Raw genomic sequence first — 18,359 nt, 5'->3', positions numbered from 1 at the left:
AACATCCCTTGTGGATTTTCTCCAGCGTTAAATTCCACTTGACATTCCCTGACCCACCTTACCATCTCTAGATCTTGTTGTAAACTTAGATATGCTTCCTCACTGTCTATTAAACAGGGAAGGCGGCTCAACCGTGGCTAACAAGGGAAATTGGGGGTAGTGTTAAATCCAAGAGGCATATAAATCGGCCAGAGGAAGCAGCAAAACCGGAGGACTGGGAGAAATTTAGAATTCAACAGAGGAGGACAAAGGGGTTAATTAAGAGGAGGAAAATAGAGCATGAAGGAAAGCTTGTGGGGAATATAAGAACGGACTCAAAAAAGCTTCTTCAGATATGTGAAGAGGAAAATATTATTGAAGACAAATGTAGGTCCCTCACAGTCAGAAACAGGTGAGTTAATATTGGGGAACACAGATATGTGAAGAGGAAATAATTAGTGAAGACAAATGTAGGTTAATCACAGTCAGAAATAGATGAGTTAATATTCACTAAGGAAGCCACAAAATCTCTCAGAAATACTGAGGTTCCAATATCACACTGGAGGACCTCAAGGAAATTCACATTAGTCATGAAATGGAGTTGGGTAAACTGAAGGCACATAAAACCCCTGGGCCTGATGGTCTGCATCCCAGATTACTCACAGACGTGGCCCTATAAATTGTGGATGCATTGGTGATCATTTTCCATTGTTCTATAGACTCTGGATCGGTTTTTGTGGACTGGAGGGTAGACGATGTAACCCCACCTTTTAAGAAAGGAGGGAGAGGGAAAAAAGGAATTATAGAAGACCAATCTGAAGAAGAGTCTTGACCGGAAACGTTATCAATTCCTTCTCTCCAGAAATACTGCCTGGCCCGCCTGGTTACTCCAGCTTTTTGTGTCTATCTTTGAATTATAGACCAGTTAGCCTAACATCGATAGTGGGGAAGATGCTCGAGTTGATTATTAACGATGTAATGGCAGCGCATTTGGAAAGCAGTGACAGGTTCGGTCAAGGTCAGCATGGATTTATGAAGGGGAAATCTTGCTTGACTAATCTTCCGGAATTTTTTGAGGATGGAACAAGTTGAATGGATAAGGGAGAGCCAGTGCTTCTGGACTTTCAAAAAGCTTTGGACAAGGTCCCACACAAGAGATTAGTGTGCAAAATTAAAATACATGGTATTGGGGGTAGGGTATTGACATGGATAGTGAACTGGTTGACAGACAGGAAGCAAAGAGTAGGAATTAACGGGTCCTTTTCAGAATGGCAGGCAGCGACAAGTCGTGTGCTGCAAGGCCTAGTGCAGGGACCCCAGTTATTTACAATATATATTAATGATTTAGACGAAGGAATATCTCCAAGTAATATCTCCAAGTTTGCGGATGACACAAAGCGAGGTGGCAGAGCTGAGAGGTGGATGCTACGAGGCTACAGGGAGACTTCGATCTGTTGGATGAGTGGGCAGATGCATGGCAAATGCAGGATAATGTGGATAAATGTGAGGTTATCCACTTTGGTGGCAAGAACAAGATGGCAGATTATTATCTGAATGGTGTCAGATTAGGAAAAGGGGAGGTACAACGAGACCGAGGTGTCCTTGTACATCAGTCATTGAAAGCAAACATGCAGATACTGCCGGCAATGAAAAAAGCTAATGGCATGTTGGCCTTCATTGCGAGAAGATTTGAGTATAGGAGCAAGGAGGTCCTACTGCAGTTGGACAGGGCCCTGGGGAGACTGTACCTGCAGTATTGTGTGCAGTTTTGGTCTCCTAATTTGAGGAAGGACATTCTCGCTATTGAGGAAGTGGAGCGTAGGTTCACCCGGTTAATTCCCAGGATGGCGGGACTGACATTGATGAAAGAATGGATCGATTGGGCTCATATTCACGAGAATTTAGGATGAGAGGCAATCATATAGAAACATATGATTATTAAGGGATTGGACACGCTAGATGCAGGAAATATGTTCCCCATGTTGGGGGAATCCAGAACCAGGGGTCATAGTTGAAGAATAAGGGATAGGGCATTTAGGACTGAGATGAGGAAAAACATTTTCACACAACGAGTTGTGAATCTGTGGAATTCTCAGGCACAGAATGCAGTGGAAGCCAATACACAGGATTATATTCAACAGAGAGCAATCAGTCCCATTGAGGTGATTTTTCGGGCAACTGGAAGTGCAAAAAACTGGCAACCCCAACGGTGACAGACAGACAGACACACACACACACACACTGCAAAGCCAAGGTGATACAGACACACACCGCGATGAACAGGAAGGTTGACGCTGTAATTAAGACGGCTAAAGCACAGTGTACGGTAAGTCCTTTAAAAGACAGGAGGAGATAGGGGAGAAGGAGGGAGAAGGACTGGAGACAACTTTAAAGAAGCCAGACAACTTTTATGAAGCCAGAGATACACGGCTGTGAAGCTCGGCAGACATTTAACATTACCAGTCGGTTATCCTTGCTGCTGGAAACTACTGCTTATGTTTTTTTTTCCCGCAATGAGCCAATGAAATTCACCGGTCAGCACTGGCTACAAACTACGAGGACCTTCAACCTCCTGGCAACCCACTAGGACCTCCTGGTGACCCACCTACGGCACGAGAATTTTTGCTACTCTCCATGGCGGCTTCATTCTAGTCGCCACTAATTTTTCAACATGAGGCCGTGACTGGTTCCCAGATTGCGGGAACTCCTCATGACCATGAAGGTGACTGCATGTTTACTTTCAATGGCTCCCCGGAAACCACCCACGAACATTTGGCAACCATGTTACGACTGGACTTCTCCCCCCTCCTTTTAAAGGACTTAGCTGTCTTTTTACAGCACCAGCCTTCCTGTTCATCACGGTGTGTGTCTGTTTCACCTTGGCTTTGCACCGTGTGATTTTTTTAGATTGCCCCCGCTTGCCCTGACCCCCGTCTGCATAACGGACTGGTGAAGGAAGCGATGTGCTTGTGTGTGTGTGTGTGTGTGTGTGTGCGTCGGTGTGTGTGTGTGTGTGTGGGTGTTTGTGTGTGGGTGTGTGCGTTCGCATGTGTGTGTGCGTGTGTGTGTGTGTGTGTGTGTGTGTGTTCCACTCTGACAGTCGCCGTTCCAGTTGCTGGTTTTTCAGGCGACTGCTGGCAACTTGACAGTCGCTGGCAGTCGCCTGAAAAATCACCTAAGTGGGGCAGGCCCATTAATTTCCTTTTAAAAAAGGAAGTCACATAATACTTTATCTTTTCAATTCTGAAATGCTTCTCAAGTGTCAAGAATGTTTGTCTTACGCACCCAGAAGGGAATAATTAAATTCTTACCTCCTGCAGTATTGCAAGAATATTAATTCAACACCACAACAAATAAATCTACAATAATCAAAAACACAACAAATAATCAGTAATTCCTCAGGTAACCAGACCTTAATAGTGCACACCATAGTACATAGCGCAATCTATACAAAGTCCATAGTAGATCATTGCTGAGGTAGAGTTGTGCAGTGTGGTTCAAGACCATCGTGGTTAATTGGAAGATGGTTAATGGGAAGAACCTGGAAGTCATTATTGTCAGGCTCCTGTACCTTCTTCCTGATGATAGCAGCAACATGAGAACATAGCCAGGGTGGTAAGGGTCAAGGGTAAGGATAGTATTAGCCATCTTTTTGTGGCACTGCTTCCTATAGAACACTTTAATAGCAAGGAGGCAATTCCATAATGACCCAAGCAATCTCTACTATTTTCGGCAGCCTCCTTCATTTTAGAGCATTCGAGCTACAGAACCAGGCCATGATGCAACCAGTTATTATGTTCTCTACAGACCACCTGCACAAGTTCGATAAGAATATTTGGCGACATACCGAATCGCAACAAAGTCTCTGTATTGGCCATAGCATCATAGTTCAATGCACTGATCCGGGCTCTAAGTTCATCTGTTTACTGATAATACTCATTGCATTGAAATAAACACACATCAGTTTATTAGTCTCACTGTTGTTCAAGATGTGGACTCTGATACATCGACGAGTCCAAACCTAGACTGGGCGATTGTTTCCCTGAACACCTTCGTTCAGTCCGCCTGGAACTACCTGATCTCCCAGTTGCTAAACACTTTAATTCCCCTTCCCACTCCCACACTGACCTTTCTGTCCTAGGCCTCCTCCATTGTCAGGGTGACACTAAACGCAAATTGGAGGAACAGCATCTCATATTTCGCTTGGGCAGCTTACAACCCAGGGGTATGACTATAGATTTCTCTAACTTCAAGTAACCACTTCATTTCCTCTCTCTCCATCCCTCTTCCACCCAAGTCTTTCGTTCCAACCTAGCTACAGCTAACAATGACCTGTTTCCTTATCATTGTTACTTGTTTGCATATCTTTCATTCATTTGTTCTGTACATCGTCTATATCTCTCGTTCCCATTTCCTTTGACTTTCAGTCTGAAGAAGGGTTTTGACCCGAAACATCACCCATTCCTTCGCTCCAGAGATGCTGCCCGTCCCGCTGAGTTACTCCAGCATGTTGTGTCTATTAGATTCACCATGTTCATTGACCGGTTCTGCCTGTCTTTCATTTCAGATTTACTTATCATAACCTCTGCCTTCCCATCAGTCCCGCGATCTGCTGCTTGGGTTCCCACACACTGCCTCTCTAGTTTAAAGCCTCCCAAGTAGCACGAGTACTTGGTTCCCTAAAAGTGACGTCACTGGTACATAGAGTGGTCATGAGGTTTTCAATACATTGGCATAATTAGCCAGGGTATTGAGTATAGAAGTTTGGGTGTTACGTTATAGTTGTACAACACATTGGTAAGGCCGTATTTGGAGTATTGCGTTCAGTTTTGGTCACCCTACTAAAGGAAGGATGACATTAAGCTGGAAATTGCACAGCGAGGATGTGGTTTGAAGAAAAAGTACTGTAATAATCATGAATGATTTCATATAACCTGGACTAAACAAGTTGGCAAAAGTAATCTTGAGTATATTGTTGGCAAATAAGTTGGCAAAGGTAATCTTGGGTATATACTCTTGAGTTCATTGAGTATATATGGAACAGTTTCTCAGATGATAGATTACGGAACATTTGTGGTGTCATAGGCATTTAGGTCATAAAAATATGCATGCCTGAAATGGAGAAATTATTTATAATGCAAGCTGCAATGGTTAACACTGACTGAATAACACGCAACATAAGCTTTTCGCTGTACCTTGGTACACGTGACAATAAACTAAAAAAATACAATGGTTTCATTCTATTTTTACAGAAACAACGTTTCCAGATAAACATCTTAGAAGTATGTATAACATTTGAATTAAACAATTCTTAAATTTCATAAATAAATATATTATTCATTATGATCGTCAATGAAACAATGACAATTTACTCACCATTTGTTTCCCTCTATGTATTTCATTATCTAATGCTCTCTTCAAATTTGTTTCAGATTGAACTAACTAAAAACAGAGAAGAATATAAGCAAATATTTTGTCATCCAACTCAGTAGCAAGAAATAACTATTCTTATCATCTACATCTCAGCAGATCACTTACATTTTAGTGGCGATATATCAGTAAATGTATTCCGTTCATTAATTGTTACTACATCATTCTACATTATATATCACTTTAAATTACACCAGAATGCAATTGTACATGTTTATATTTGTTAATACAACCTTTTAAAACATATCTTTCAAATCTATTTATTGCATCTTTCATGGGATTCATACCTCAAAGTGAACAATGTATATTTGAGAAACAATACCTTTTGCATGCTGTGGACAATGTTGTCACTTTTGTGTTTTAGTATTTCAATTTCCTTTTCTGAAAATAAAGAAGAGCAGACTGTGAAAATTAGATCTTCAAATGTCTGTGTTCCTTCTCAGCGCTGAAGGTCAAACTCCATAGCCTACTGGAATCCATAGTGGATGGAGGACCTGGCAGGACACTAACCCTGAACATTACCCTTGACCTTCATTGCTTTGCCCCTGCTGTTTAGCCGGCTGGTCTAATGGATATTAGGTAGTAGTTCAAGGACCAAGTGTGGCTGTGTGCCCAGCCCATGAACGTCGTTGTCTGTTAGTCACAGCCAATACAAAGTGCTTTAGCAGGTGGTTCTTTATCTACTCAAAGCACTTCTCGTCAAAAACAAGACACACCATTAAATTAGCTCACAAGCAGTAATAAGTAATACGGTATCTGTCAAATACAACTTAATATTTTCTTGTACTATATCTAATCAATTAAAGTACAAAGAAAATGTTTGTACTTAATTTTCAATTGAACAGAGTGAAGCACTCGAATAATATGTTTATAGATAGCAAGCAACAATTTGTTGCAAAAAAGAGGAGCTCTCAGAACACCTATGTCATTCAAGTTACGATAAAATGTTAGCCTAATTACATTATGTATGTATGAAGATTTTCATTAAATTTCAAGTCTTTGCTGTATCAACGCCCAATGTATAAACTGTGATGTATTTCTTCTGGGTAGCACCTTTTGATGGATTTGTTCCATCTCATCCATTTGCTGAAATTAGCTAAATCTCTTTGGAATAGTCAATATTTTTATATCTGTCAGGAATAAAAATAATAAACCAACAGAATGAAAGAAGAGGAAGTCTTCATATTGGCAAAGAACGTAGACCAAATTAAATTTTGATGAAAAACCTTTGCATGCAATTTATCATTTTGCTTTGATAATAGTCACTGAAAATGTTTATATTAGCTTGAGTATGATGACTTTGCTTTAGTAAGACATAAGAAATAACGATTTACATTATGATGATACATAGATAAAAATTAAACAGTTAAACAGTTGTGTAAACTAAAGCACCTGCATCATTTGACTGGAATAAAAACACCTGTTGGATATTTACTTCCTCAAACAAACTTGTAAAAGTACACACCTTGCATTGATCTACACCAGACAAATCAGTGAACAGCTTTACACTTTACTGTTAAATCGGACATCATTAAAAATAATAATTCAAGTGACAGATCTCATGTAAATATTTTATTTCAGCACTCGTAGATTATTGCTAGAATCCTACATTACCTAATTCTTTTATTTGATTTTCTTTCAAAATAATGGTTTTTGCATTTTTTTCAGTCTCCTGGTTCAGGGAGTTAACTTCATTCCTCAGTTCTTGATTTACTATAAGAAGATCGTCAGCGTCTTTTCCATCAAAATCGATCTGAAAAAACACAGAACTCTTTTGTTAGAACAGAAAACAAAAAGCTGAAATGGCAAGCTGTGTCGCCGATATGAAAATGATTCCACAACAGAGCTGTCATCCAACTTTCTGGCTTTTATGAATCATTTGGAATATGAATAGGAAACAAACACAAAAAAAGAGAAATGTGCAGAGAAGAAAAAAGTAGACCCCACCAAAACCGAATCTTGGTAAAAAGGTGCTAGTACATTACATACAAAGACAATAATTCATGGGGACATTTTATTGATGAGAATAATACATATCATACTGTTTGTGTGCCCTCATCATTCAGGTCTGTGTATTGTGGTAGTTGTGTCCAGGCAGGCAGCTGTGGCCCATCCACCCACATCCCCCTGTGTGCTCAAGGACTGCTGTCCGTAACTAGGCAGGCAAGGGAGTGTGTAGCCGGACAACACCAAGGGTGGCAGAGTGCAGAGCTAGGAAGGGGGCTTGTTGCCATTGTTGCCATTCCTCACTGACAGTACTGCCACAGTCATAAAGAGCACGTCACATGTCAAAGTAGTGAAGTTTTCAGGCTTGAAGCCACATGGAGTCCATCAGGTCTGCTGATATATACACAGTTGGTTTTCTACTTTGTGATGGAGCCACCCGGAGATAATTCATATTCTGAACATTAACATGGCTCTGCATGCCTGTCACGCGTAGGCTGTGCAGGCGGTTTGGTACTGCTGAACACTTCACTCTAGAAAGAGGTTTTGCTCATCACTACTGTAAGGTTTGAAGTTAAACTTCCACTTAAGGAGTTACTTATCCATAAATGGTAAATTAATGTAATTCTAATGTAATTTTTCAATTTCAGATAGCCCATCCTCCAAAAGAAAAAGAAACTCAAATAGGCTTGCTAGCTTGCATTCATGAGAACAGTTTGTCTCAAGCTAGATTCTCAGCAGAAAACATTAAATAGTAATAGTTTTGTAGCAAAGGGTTCTCTATGTATGCATTACCTTTCTCTTACACCAATTCAATGAGATATATATTAAAGGTTAAACACCAGAAAGTAATTTTAATCTTATGTGGAATGATGATTACGAATTACAGTGAAATATTTACACTGGATAAATAAAGTATCTGGGTTTTTTTACACCGCCCGTAAAGCACAATAGTCTTTCAAGTTTTGACTTGCGCTTTGAATGAATAATCTTTACCTCTGGCTCCACCACCTGTTTCAGTTAAGAATTGCAAATAATTAACTATTCAAGTCTCCTGCAGCAATGAGGACACTCATTAGCAAGACAAACAAAGGGACGGTTTTCTGTAGCTACAGTCATCTGTTACACTTTGAGTGGCAGGTTTTGTGCTGGTGTTCACTGCCATCTGCCCCCAGCAGCAGTCCTGAGCTTCAAAAAAAAATTAAGAAACTTGCTACATTTAAGACAGCCAATAAGAAAGAAAACAGCTTTGGCCAAATGAGAAATATTTCACTGTGATTAATTATTGTTTCTAAGACAAGCTTTTAACCTTCAGTTCCATTCGTAAATTTGTATATATTCAGAATAAAGTTAAACTGTGCTATATTATTTTATTAATTTGAGTAATTATGTTGTACAGTATATAAATCGTAAAAGTCATAAATCGTAAAAATATTATGCAGTAACAGCACATAATATTTATTGGCACAATAGTCATTCAAATGGCTGACACTCATCTCTCATTGCACACTAGAGGTCTCTCTTGTAATTCAATTGCTCAATTTGCAACTTTCAGCTTGAATTCCTTTCCAAACACTAAACGATGATGTTTGAAAACAAGATTATAAAATACAATAGCAATACTGTTTACTCAATGGAATCTCTGGCATCCTCATCAATTGACCATTTGAAAGATTTCAGTGTAACATCAAATGATCATTCATGAATATATGTTCATGGTACATGGTGGTGCTTAAACCCAAAACTATCTAATTCAGAAGCGAGAGCTACTGCTAGGTTAAGCAGATAATTGTAAAATGAGAAATACCGATGTGCTCTGTTGCACAGAAAACTGGTCAAATTCACTTCTAACTAAATTGGAAACTTAAAAATCTGGATGTTTAAGTTGAAATATGAAGCTTTCTCCAGAGATGATGCTTCTTGTGCATTTCTAAAGGTGATCACAAACAATAAATTCACTCGGATCTTGTAGTTATAATGTAGTTAAATGTAGTTAAACTTAATTCTATTATTCAGTCACATTTCAGAACACATGGTTTGTTCACTGCATCGGATTGTGAGTTCTCAAATAAAAGTGATTAAATGAAGCAAAAACTAAACATGTTAATTTGCAACTGGTGCCCCGCTCCTTACTATATTCCCTATGCACTGTCGACTGTGCGGCAATGTTCTGCTTTAACTCCATTTACAAGTTTGCAGATGACATTAGCATAGCGGGCTGGACCTCAAATAATGAGACAGCGTACAGGAAGGAGATCAAGCACTGTTATCTGTACTTTCACTGCGACCGTAACATTATATTATATGGCAGGCAGTGACTAGTGGGGTACCGCAAGGCTCAGTGCTAGGACTCCAGCTATTTACAATATATATTAATGATTTGGACGAGGAAATTGAATGCAAGATCTCCAAGTTTGCGGATGACATTAAGCTGCGGGGCAGTGTTAGCTGTGAGGAGGATGCTAGGAGGCTGCACGGTGACTTGGATAGGCTGGGTAAGTTGGGCAAATGCATGGCAGATGCAGTATAATGTGGATAAATGTGAGGTTATCCACTTTGGTGGCAAAAACAGGAAAGGAAACTATTATCTAAATGGTGGCCGATTAGGAAAAGGGGAGATGCAACGAGACCTGGATGTCATGGTACACCAGTCATTGAAAGTAGGCATGCAGGTGCAGCAGGCAGTGAAGAAAGCAAATGGTATGTTAGCATTCATAGCAAAAGGATTTGAGTATAGGAGCAAGGAGGTTCTACTGCAGTTGTACAGGGTCTTGGTGAGACCACACCTGGAGTATTGCGTACAGTTTTGGTCTCCAAATCTGAGGAAGGACATTATTGCCATAGAGGGAGTGCAGAGAAGGTTCACCAGACTGATTCCTGGGATGTCAGGACTTTCATATAATAATAATAATAATAATAATAATAGATTTTATTCATGGGCACCTTTCAAGAGTCTCAAGGACACCTTACAAAAATTTAGCAAGTAGAGGAAAAACATGAAAGGGGAATGAAATAAATAGTAGAGACATGACTAGTACACAAATTAAAGACAGAATTCAATTCAAAACACAATATGAGGCAATTCAAGCACAGATGAAAAGGGAGGGGGACGTGGGGCTAAGGATAGGCAGAGGTGAAGAGATGGGTCTTGAGGCGGGACTGAAAGATGGTGAGGGACACGGAATTGCGGATCAGTTGGGGGAGGGAGTTCCAGAGCCTGGGAGCTGCCCTGGAGAAGGCTCTGTCCCCAAAACTGCGGAGGTTGGACTTATGGATGGAGAGGAGACCGGCTGATGTGGATCTGAGGGACCGTGAGGGTTGGTAGGGGACGAGGAGGTCAGTGAGATATGGGGGTGCCAGATGGTGGAGGGATTTGTAGGTGAGGACCAGGATTTTGTAGGTGATCCGGTGGGAGATGGGAAGCCAGTGAAGTTGTTTGAGGACTGGAGTGGTGTGATGCCAGGATTTGGTGTGGGTGATGAGTCGGGCGGCTGCGTTCTGGACCAGTTGTAGTCGGTTGATGTAGGTGGAGATGATGCCAAGGAGACATGAGTTGCAGTAGTCCAGTCGGGAGGAGATGAAGGCATGGATGAGTCTTTCAGCAGCGGGAGGTGCGAGAGAGGGTCTGAGTTTGGCGATGTTGCGGAGGTGAAAGAAGGAGGTTTTAATGACATGGCGGATGTGAGGCTCAAGTGAGAGGCTGGAATCAAAGATCACGCCAAGGTTGAGGGCCTGGGGAGATGGGGGAGACAGTGGTGCCGTCGATGGTGAGAGTGGGGTTATTGATTTTGCTGAGTGTGGATTTGGAGCCTATGAGGAGGAATTCTGTTTTATCGCTGAAGAATATATGAAGAAAGACTGGATAGACTCGGCTTGTACTTGCTAGAATTTAGGAGATTGAGGGGGGATCTTATAGAAACGGACAAAATTCTTAAGGGGTTGGACAGGCTAGATGCAGGAAGATTGTTCCCGATGTTAGGAAAGTCCAGGACAAGGGGTCACAGCTTAAGGATAGAGGGGAAATCGTTTAGGACCGAGATGAAAAAAACTTTTTTCACACGGAGAGTGGTGAATCTCTGGAACTCACTGCCACAGAAGGTAGTTGAGGCCAGTTCATTGGCTATATTTAAGAGGGAGTTAGATGTGGCCCTTGTGGCTAAAGGGATCAGGGGGTATGGAGATAAGGTAGGTACGTGATACTGAGTTGGATGATCAGCCATGGTCATATTGAATGGCGGTGCAGGCTCGAAGGGCTGAATGGCCTACTCCTGCACCTATTTTCTATGTTAAGGTAAGGAGTATGACATTTCAAGAAATTTGAGGATTCTTTTACACTCTCTACACTCGTGACCATACCACCAAATTTAGCACTAACTCCATCTACAAGTTTTAGATGACCCCACTGTAGTGGAACAATCATGAACAATGATGAGACAGAGTACAGGAAGGAGATCGAGAACTTGGTAACATGGTGTCAAAACAACATGGGGCGGCACGGTGGTGCACGCGGTAGAGTTGTTGCCATGCAGCGCCAGACACCTGGGTTCGATCTTGACTACATGTGCTGTCTGTTAATGTGATGTTTGTACATTGAATGCAACATCTCCAAGTTTGCAGATGACACGAAGCTGGGGGGCAGTGGTAGCTGTGAGGGTGACGATGCTAGGAGGCTGCAAGGTGACTTGGATTGGTTGGGTGATTGGGCAAACGGCGACAGGCGCGGGCACACTGCGACGCCCTGTGTCTCCCTTTAGGTTGGGTGAGTGGGCAAATGCATGGCAGATGCAGTATAATGTGGATAAATGTGAGGTTATCCACTTTGGTGGCAAGAACAGGAAAGTGGACTATTATCTGAATGGTGGCAGATTAGGAAAAGGGGAGATGCAACGAGACCTCGGTATCATGGTACACCAGTCATTGAAAGTAGGCATGCAGGTACAGCAGGCAGTGAAGAAAGCGGCTGGTATGTTAGCATTCATAGCAAAAGGATTTTAGTATAGGAGCAGAGAGGTTCTACTGCAGTTGTACAGGGCCTTGGTGAGACCACACCTGGACAGGCTAGATGCAGGAAGATTGTTCCCGATGTTGGGGAAGTCCAGAACAAGGGGTCACAGTTTAAGGATAAGGGGGAAGTCTTTTAGGAACTGGGGGGAGGGGGGGAAAGAGTTCCTTTCACTTTGTGTGGGGAGTCTGGCCAGGGGTAAAGTTTTGGGGAGGGCAGGAGCGTTCAGAAGGAGGGGGTCGGGGATCTTGCCAGCAACTCACTCACTCACCGCTGTGCTCCGGGCGCCGAGTCCAGCGCATTGTGGCCGGGGAGGGAAGTAGCTCGGGTGGCTGCGAGTGGCCGCTGGGACCAGACAGCGGAACCGGACGCCACCTCAGCTCCTTCTGCCGGCCCGCTCACCTCTGGCAGTGCTCACCGTCTGAACACCTCTCTCCTGCCGCTCGCCGGCCTCGCTCATGTCAGCCGCTTCCCGCAAATCCTTAAATTCCGACTGGCGCCGGGAATAGGCCATGGCCTAACCTGCTGCGCTGGGTTACACTGCATGGCATTCACTGCCCGGTCCGTGTCTTTCAATGTAGACCGGACAGTGAGGGTACCGGCTCAAGAGCAAAGATTATAGAGCGGACAATAGACAATAGGTGCAGGAACAGGCCATTTGGCCCTTTGAGCAAGCACCGCCATTCAATGTGATCATGGCTGATCATCCCCAATCAGTACCCCGTTCCTGCCTTCTCCCCATATCCCCTGACTCCGCTATCTTTAAAAGCCCTAATTAGTTCTCTATTGAAAGTATCCAGAGAACCGCCCTCTACCACCCTCTGAAGGGGTCAGCGGGCGATGGATAACAGGACAGCGGGCGGTGGAGCTTACTCCTGTGTCAGCGCGAGTAACCTCAATTGGTCCCTTGATTGCGCTGACACAGGAGTAAGCTCCACCACCCGCTGTCCTGATATCCATCGCACACTGACCTGCTCTTGAGCTGATCCCCTCACTGTCTGGTCTACATTGAAAGACACGAACCGGGCAGTGAATGCCATGCAGTGTAACCCAGCGCAGCAAGTAAGGCCATGTCCTGCTCCCGGCAGCAGTCGGAATTTAAGGATTTGCGGGAAGTGGCTGACATGAGCGAGGCCAGCGAGTGGCAGGAGAGAGGTGTTCAGACGGAGAGCACTGTCAGAGGTGAGTGGACTGATAGAAGGCGCTGAGGTGGTGGCCGGTTCCGCTGTTCGGTCCCGGCGGCCGCTCACAGCCACCCGAGCTACTTCCCACCCCGGCCACAATGCGGTGGCTCCGCACCCAGAGCGCCGCAGCAGCGGTGAGTGAGTTACTGGCATGATCCCCGACTCCCTCCTTCTCAATGCTCCTGCCCGTGCTGACCCGGGCCAGACTCACTACACGCTGTGAAAGGAACTCTCCCCCCAATTGGTCCCCTGAACTAGTATTGTCATTCAATAAGATGACAACTGATTCAACTTGTCCCGATGTGCTCCCATTTTCACACCATGTCTCCATCTGCCGTCACCCTCCACCCCCCCACCCATTCAGTAATTCAGAATAGAGGAAATTTGGAAGCCTTGGGCAAATTGAATTGTTACTTTGCTTATTTTAATTTTTTGAGCGTGAGAAATTATATGTCCCGCCAGCCTTTTTTCAAAATATATCAACTCGAAATGGGGGTGCGAATTCAACGCAGGTGCGTCTTCATTGCCGAGAAACACGGTACTTTATTAAGAGATATGGCTTTTGAAAACAAATTATTTAATAAAAGTCGACTGACAGCTTACGGAGAGGAGAACAATCTGTGCATGCGCGGTTTAAGATTTTTTAAAAGCCGACTGACTGCCTACTCTGAGTAATTACTCACGGCACGTGCCTGCATGATGGACAAGCTGCTATCTTCTTACTACTAATACCATGTGTTTATCTAACAGGGTTAATCATGGCTGTATGGCACAGAGACAAAGCAACTTTACTATTTTGGGAAACAATACAGTCACTGAATGCTTCTAAACGCTTCTGGGATAATTCTTGAGATGTTCAATTTGCATTGCAAATAAATTTGTCAACTGGAATATATTATGAAAATGTACAATGGACAAAATATGAAAAACACAAAACACTTATAATCAATGATGATTTAACACATATAGAATCATAAAGTCATGCTTTATAAGAACCACAGAAGGTAACTGAAAAGACAATACAGGGTGCAAATAATAAATTATAAAGTAAGTTTGCCAATAATATAAAAGAGGATACCAAGAGTTTCTTCAGATATAAAGTGTAGGAAAGAGAGAAGAGTGGATATTAGACCGTTGAAAAATGATGCTGGTGAAGTGATAATGAAGTGATAAAAGAAATGGCAGAGGAATTGAATCACTTTTTTGCATCAGTTTTCATAGTGGAAGACACCAGCGACGTGCCTGTCAGGGGTTGGAAGTTAGTGGAGTGGCTATTACGAAGTAGAAGGTGCTTGGGAAGCTGAAAGAGCTGAAGGGATAAGTCACCTGGACCAGATAGTGAATTTTGGTAGTAGGAATAAAGGCATAGACTATTTTCTATTATGTAGATAATCCAGAAATCGGAGGTGCAAAGGGACTTGGGAGTGCTGGTGCACGATTCTCAGAAAATTAATTTGCAAGTCGAATCGGTAGTAAGGAATGCAAATGCAATGTTAGCTAGCATTTATTTCAAGAGGGCTAGAATACAAAAACAGGGATGTTATGCTGAGGCTCTATAAGGTTGCATTTGGAGTATTGTGAGAATTGTGGGCACCATATCTGAGGAAGGATGTGCTGACTCTGGATAGGGTCCAGAGGAGGTTTACAATGAGTGGGTTAACATGTGATGAATATTTGACAACACTGGGCATGCACTCGCTGGAGTTTAGAAGGATGAGGGACCTCATTGAAACTTACTAAATAATGTAAGGCTTGGATAGTGTGGATGTGGAGAGGATATTTCCACTAGACGGAGAGTCTAGGACTAGAGGTCATTGCCTCAGAAATAAGGACATTCTGGGAAGAGGGTGGTGAATCTGTGGATTTTTTGCCACAGAAGGCTGTAGAGGCCAAGTCAGTTGATATTTTTAAGGCAGAGATAGCTAGATTCTTGATTAGTATAGGTGTCAAAGGTTACAGGGAGAAGACAGGAGAAATGGGTTAGGAGGGAGAGATAGATCAGCCATGATTGAATGGCATAGACTTGATGGGCCAAGTGGCCTAATACTATTATTCCTTATGACCTATCCATTTGTGATTCCCCATTTACTTGTACTTATCTTAATTGAAACAAATTAAATTATCTAATTCCCTTCTTCTACGCTGCCATTCCTCTGTAGTGCACCAGACAGTGCTTGGATTTGAAGATAGTCCAGTGCAGAATTCTGCAATTTGGAAAAGCCTGCGAGTTGAGACTTTTGTGTTTAACTGAGAATCGCAAACTTGGAGGCACTATTACAGCCCAAATTAATAAATGTCAAATCACTATACTTACATCGAGCCGTCCTGAGCTTTCACACTCTGATATTTTTTCTTTTAAAGATAAAATAATTAAATCCTTCTGTTTGAGTAAGAGTAATGTCGTGTTGCTGGATTCTATAGACATCTTATTCTTTTCACATAATTCTCTACAATATTTCTGTGAACAAAATGAACAATTTTAATCACAACCAGAAACATCAATAAACAGAACAATACCATACTGAAACAAAGTTCTGCTGGTTGTGAATTGTTTTAATTGAGCACATTACATTTTTAGAAGTAGATTTTTAAATGTAAAGATAGCAATACTTTTATAATGCCACATTAATGCTCTGGAACAAAGGAACAAGGGAAAAAAACAGGGTGGTTTTCTATTTATATAGTTCCTTTCACATCCCTTTCACAAAGTCCTTAAGCACTTGACAGTTAATAATGTAGGAAAAAAGTATAAACATTGTGACAATGTAGGAAACACACCAGCCAATTTGCTCACATACAATACAATACAATACAATTTACATATGCTCCAGCAAATAACAACTTGGCAATGTGGCCCAAGGAATTCGCAATATTAGCTCCAGATCTTATGAAACATCAGAACAAAAATGGTGAAGGAAACCAATAGTTCTTTATTATCACATGTATCAACTTACAGTGAATATTATGCCTACAGTTCAGTAAATTATTACCATGCTCCTTTGTCCTTGAGTGGTCCTACACTTTGTACCTATCCCTATGTACATAGCAACATAGAAAATAGGTGCAGGAGTAGGCCATTCGGCCCTTCGAGCCTGCACTGCCATTCAATATGATCATGGCTGATCATCCAACTCAGTATCCTGTACCTGCCTTCTCTCCATACCCCCTGATCCCTTTAGCCACAAGGGCCACATCTAACTCCCTCTTAAATACTGTACAGCCAATGAACTGGCCTCAACTACCTTCTGTGGCAGAGAGTTCCAGAGATTCACCATTCTCTGTGTGAAAAATGTTTTTCTCATCTCGGTCATAAAGGATTTTCCCTTACATCCTTAAACTGTGACCCCTTGTCCTGGACTTCCCCCAACATCGGGAACAATCTTCCTGCATCTAGCCTGTCCAACCCCTTAAGAATTTTGTATGTTTCTATAAGATCCTCCCTCAATCTTCTAAATTCTAGCGAGTACAAGTCAAGTCTATCCAGTCTTTCTTCATATGAAAGTCCTGACATCCCAGGAATCAGTCTGGTACCGCCTCTATGGCAAGAATGTATTTCCTCAGATTTGGAGACCAAAACTGTACGCAATACTCCAGTTGTGGTCTCACCAAGACCCTGTCAACTGCAGTAGAACCTCCCTGCTCTTATACTCAAATCCTTTTGCTATGAATGCTAACATACCATTCGCTTTCTTCACTGCCTGCTGTACCTGCATGCCTACTTTCAATGACTGGTGTACCATGACACCCAGGTCTCGTTGCATCTCCCCTTTTCCCAATCAGCCCACCATTTAGATAATAGTCTACTTTCCTGTTTTTGCCACCAAAGTGGATAACCTCACATTTATCCGCAAACTTGGAGATGTTGCATTCAATTCCCTCGACCAAATCATTTATTTATTTATTTATTTATTTATTTGATTCTTTATTTCGAACAGAATAAAAGAATAAAAAGCAAGTGTGAAAAAGCATACAAAAACAAAACAAGAAGATTTATAAAGTGTCATAAACAACATCTATAAATAAATGAAATCATATGTGTCCGAAAAGGAGCAGGAAGAAGCCAAAGCTTATTAATTCCCACCCCTTATTCAACTGCTTATAATTATCTTATACAAATTTAGCAGCTATATGTACACCATATGTACACCAGCAGCTATATGTACCCCAAATTATTTACATTTATACACTAATCAAATATTTACAAAGCCATACAAAAAAAGAGAGAAAAAAATAAAAAATAAAAGAAATAGAAAAGAAAAAACCCTCATATACTATACTGTATCTTAGTCATATATACAACCCATCACCCTATAATCACCCTTCCCAATACAATCAGTATAACAAATATCCCACTCACAATCACCTATCCTCATCCCAATATCCTTTTAACAAGTTTTTGTACATCTTTTTAAACTGAATTATGTTTGTGCTAAGTTTTATCTCCTGCTCCTGACCATTCCACAAATTCACCCCACAGATTGCTATGCACATACTTTTAAGAGTTGTTCTGACATTGAGTTTTTTTTAATTATGTTCCCCTCTCAAATTATACCCACCCTGTCTTTCCATAAACAGTTTTTGTATATTTCTTGGAAGTAAATTATTTCTTGCTTTGTACATGATTTGCGTAGTCTTAAATTTAACCAGATCGATGAACTTCAGTGTATGTGACTTTAAGAATAATACATTTGTATGTTCAAGATATCCAAAGTTATTGATAATTCTTATTGCTCTTTTTTGTAATGTGCATAACGGCTGTAGGTTGGATTTGTAGGTGTTACCCCATATCTCCACACAGTAACTCAGATATGGCAATACGA

At 41.7% G+C, this 18,359-nt stretch overlaps 1 protein-coding gene across 2 annotated transcripts in view; it reads right to left on the bottom strand.

The window, feature by feature from the left end:
* c2h10orf67 (chromosome 2 C10orf67 homolog) overlaps window positions 1-18,359 on the bottom strand; it is a 132,578-nt gene that overhangs the window by 91,061 nt on the left and 23,158 nt on the right. For both annotated transcript variants that reach the window (XM_055652437.1, XM_055652445.1), the window contains exons 5-8: window positions 15,854-15,997; window positions 7,024-7,162; window positions 5,732-5,790; window positions 5,356-5,421 (exon numbers count right to left, since the gene is read on the bottom strand). In XM_055652437.1, coding sequence (XP_055508412.1) covers window positions 5,356-5,421; window positions 5,732-5,790; window positions 7,024-7,162; window positions 15,854-15,997 — 408 coding nt within the window. The remainder of the gene's footprint in view (window positions 1-5,355; window positions 5,422-5,731; window positions 5,791-7,023; window positions 7,163-15,853; window positions 15,998-18,359) is intronic.

This window comes from Leucoraja erinacea, chromosome 2 (assembly GCF_028641065.1).
Source record: "Leucoraja erinacea ecotype New England chromosome 2, Leri_hhj_1, whole genome shotgun sequence".
Lineage (NCBI taxonomy): Eukaryota > Metazoa > Chordata > Chondrichthyes > Rajiformes > Rajidae > Leucoraja > Leucoraja erinaceus.
The sequence above is the reverse complement of the archived record's forward strand: the minus strand, read 5'-3'. Positions and strand labels throughout refer to the sequence as shown.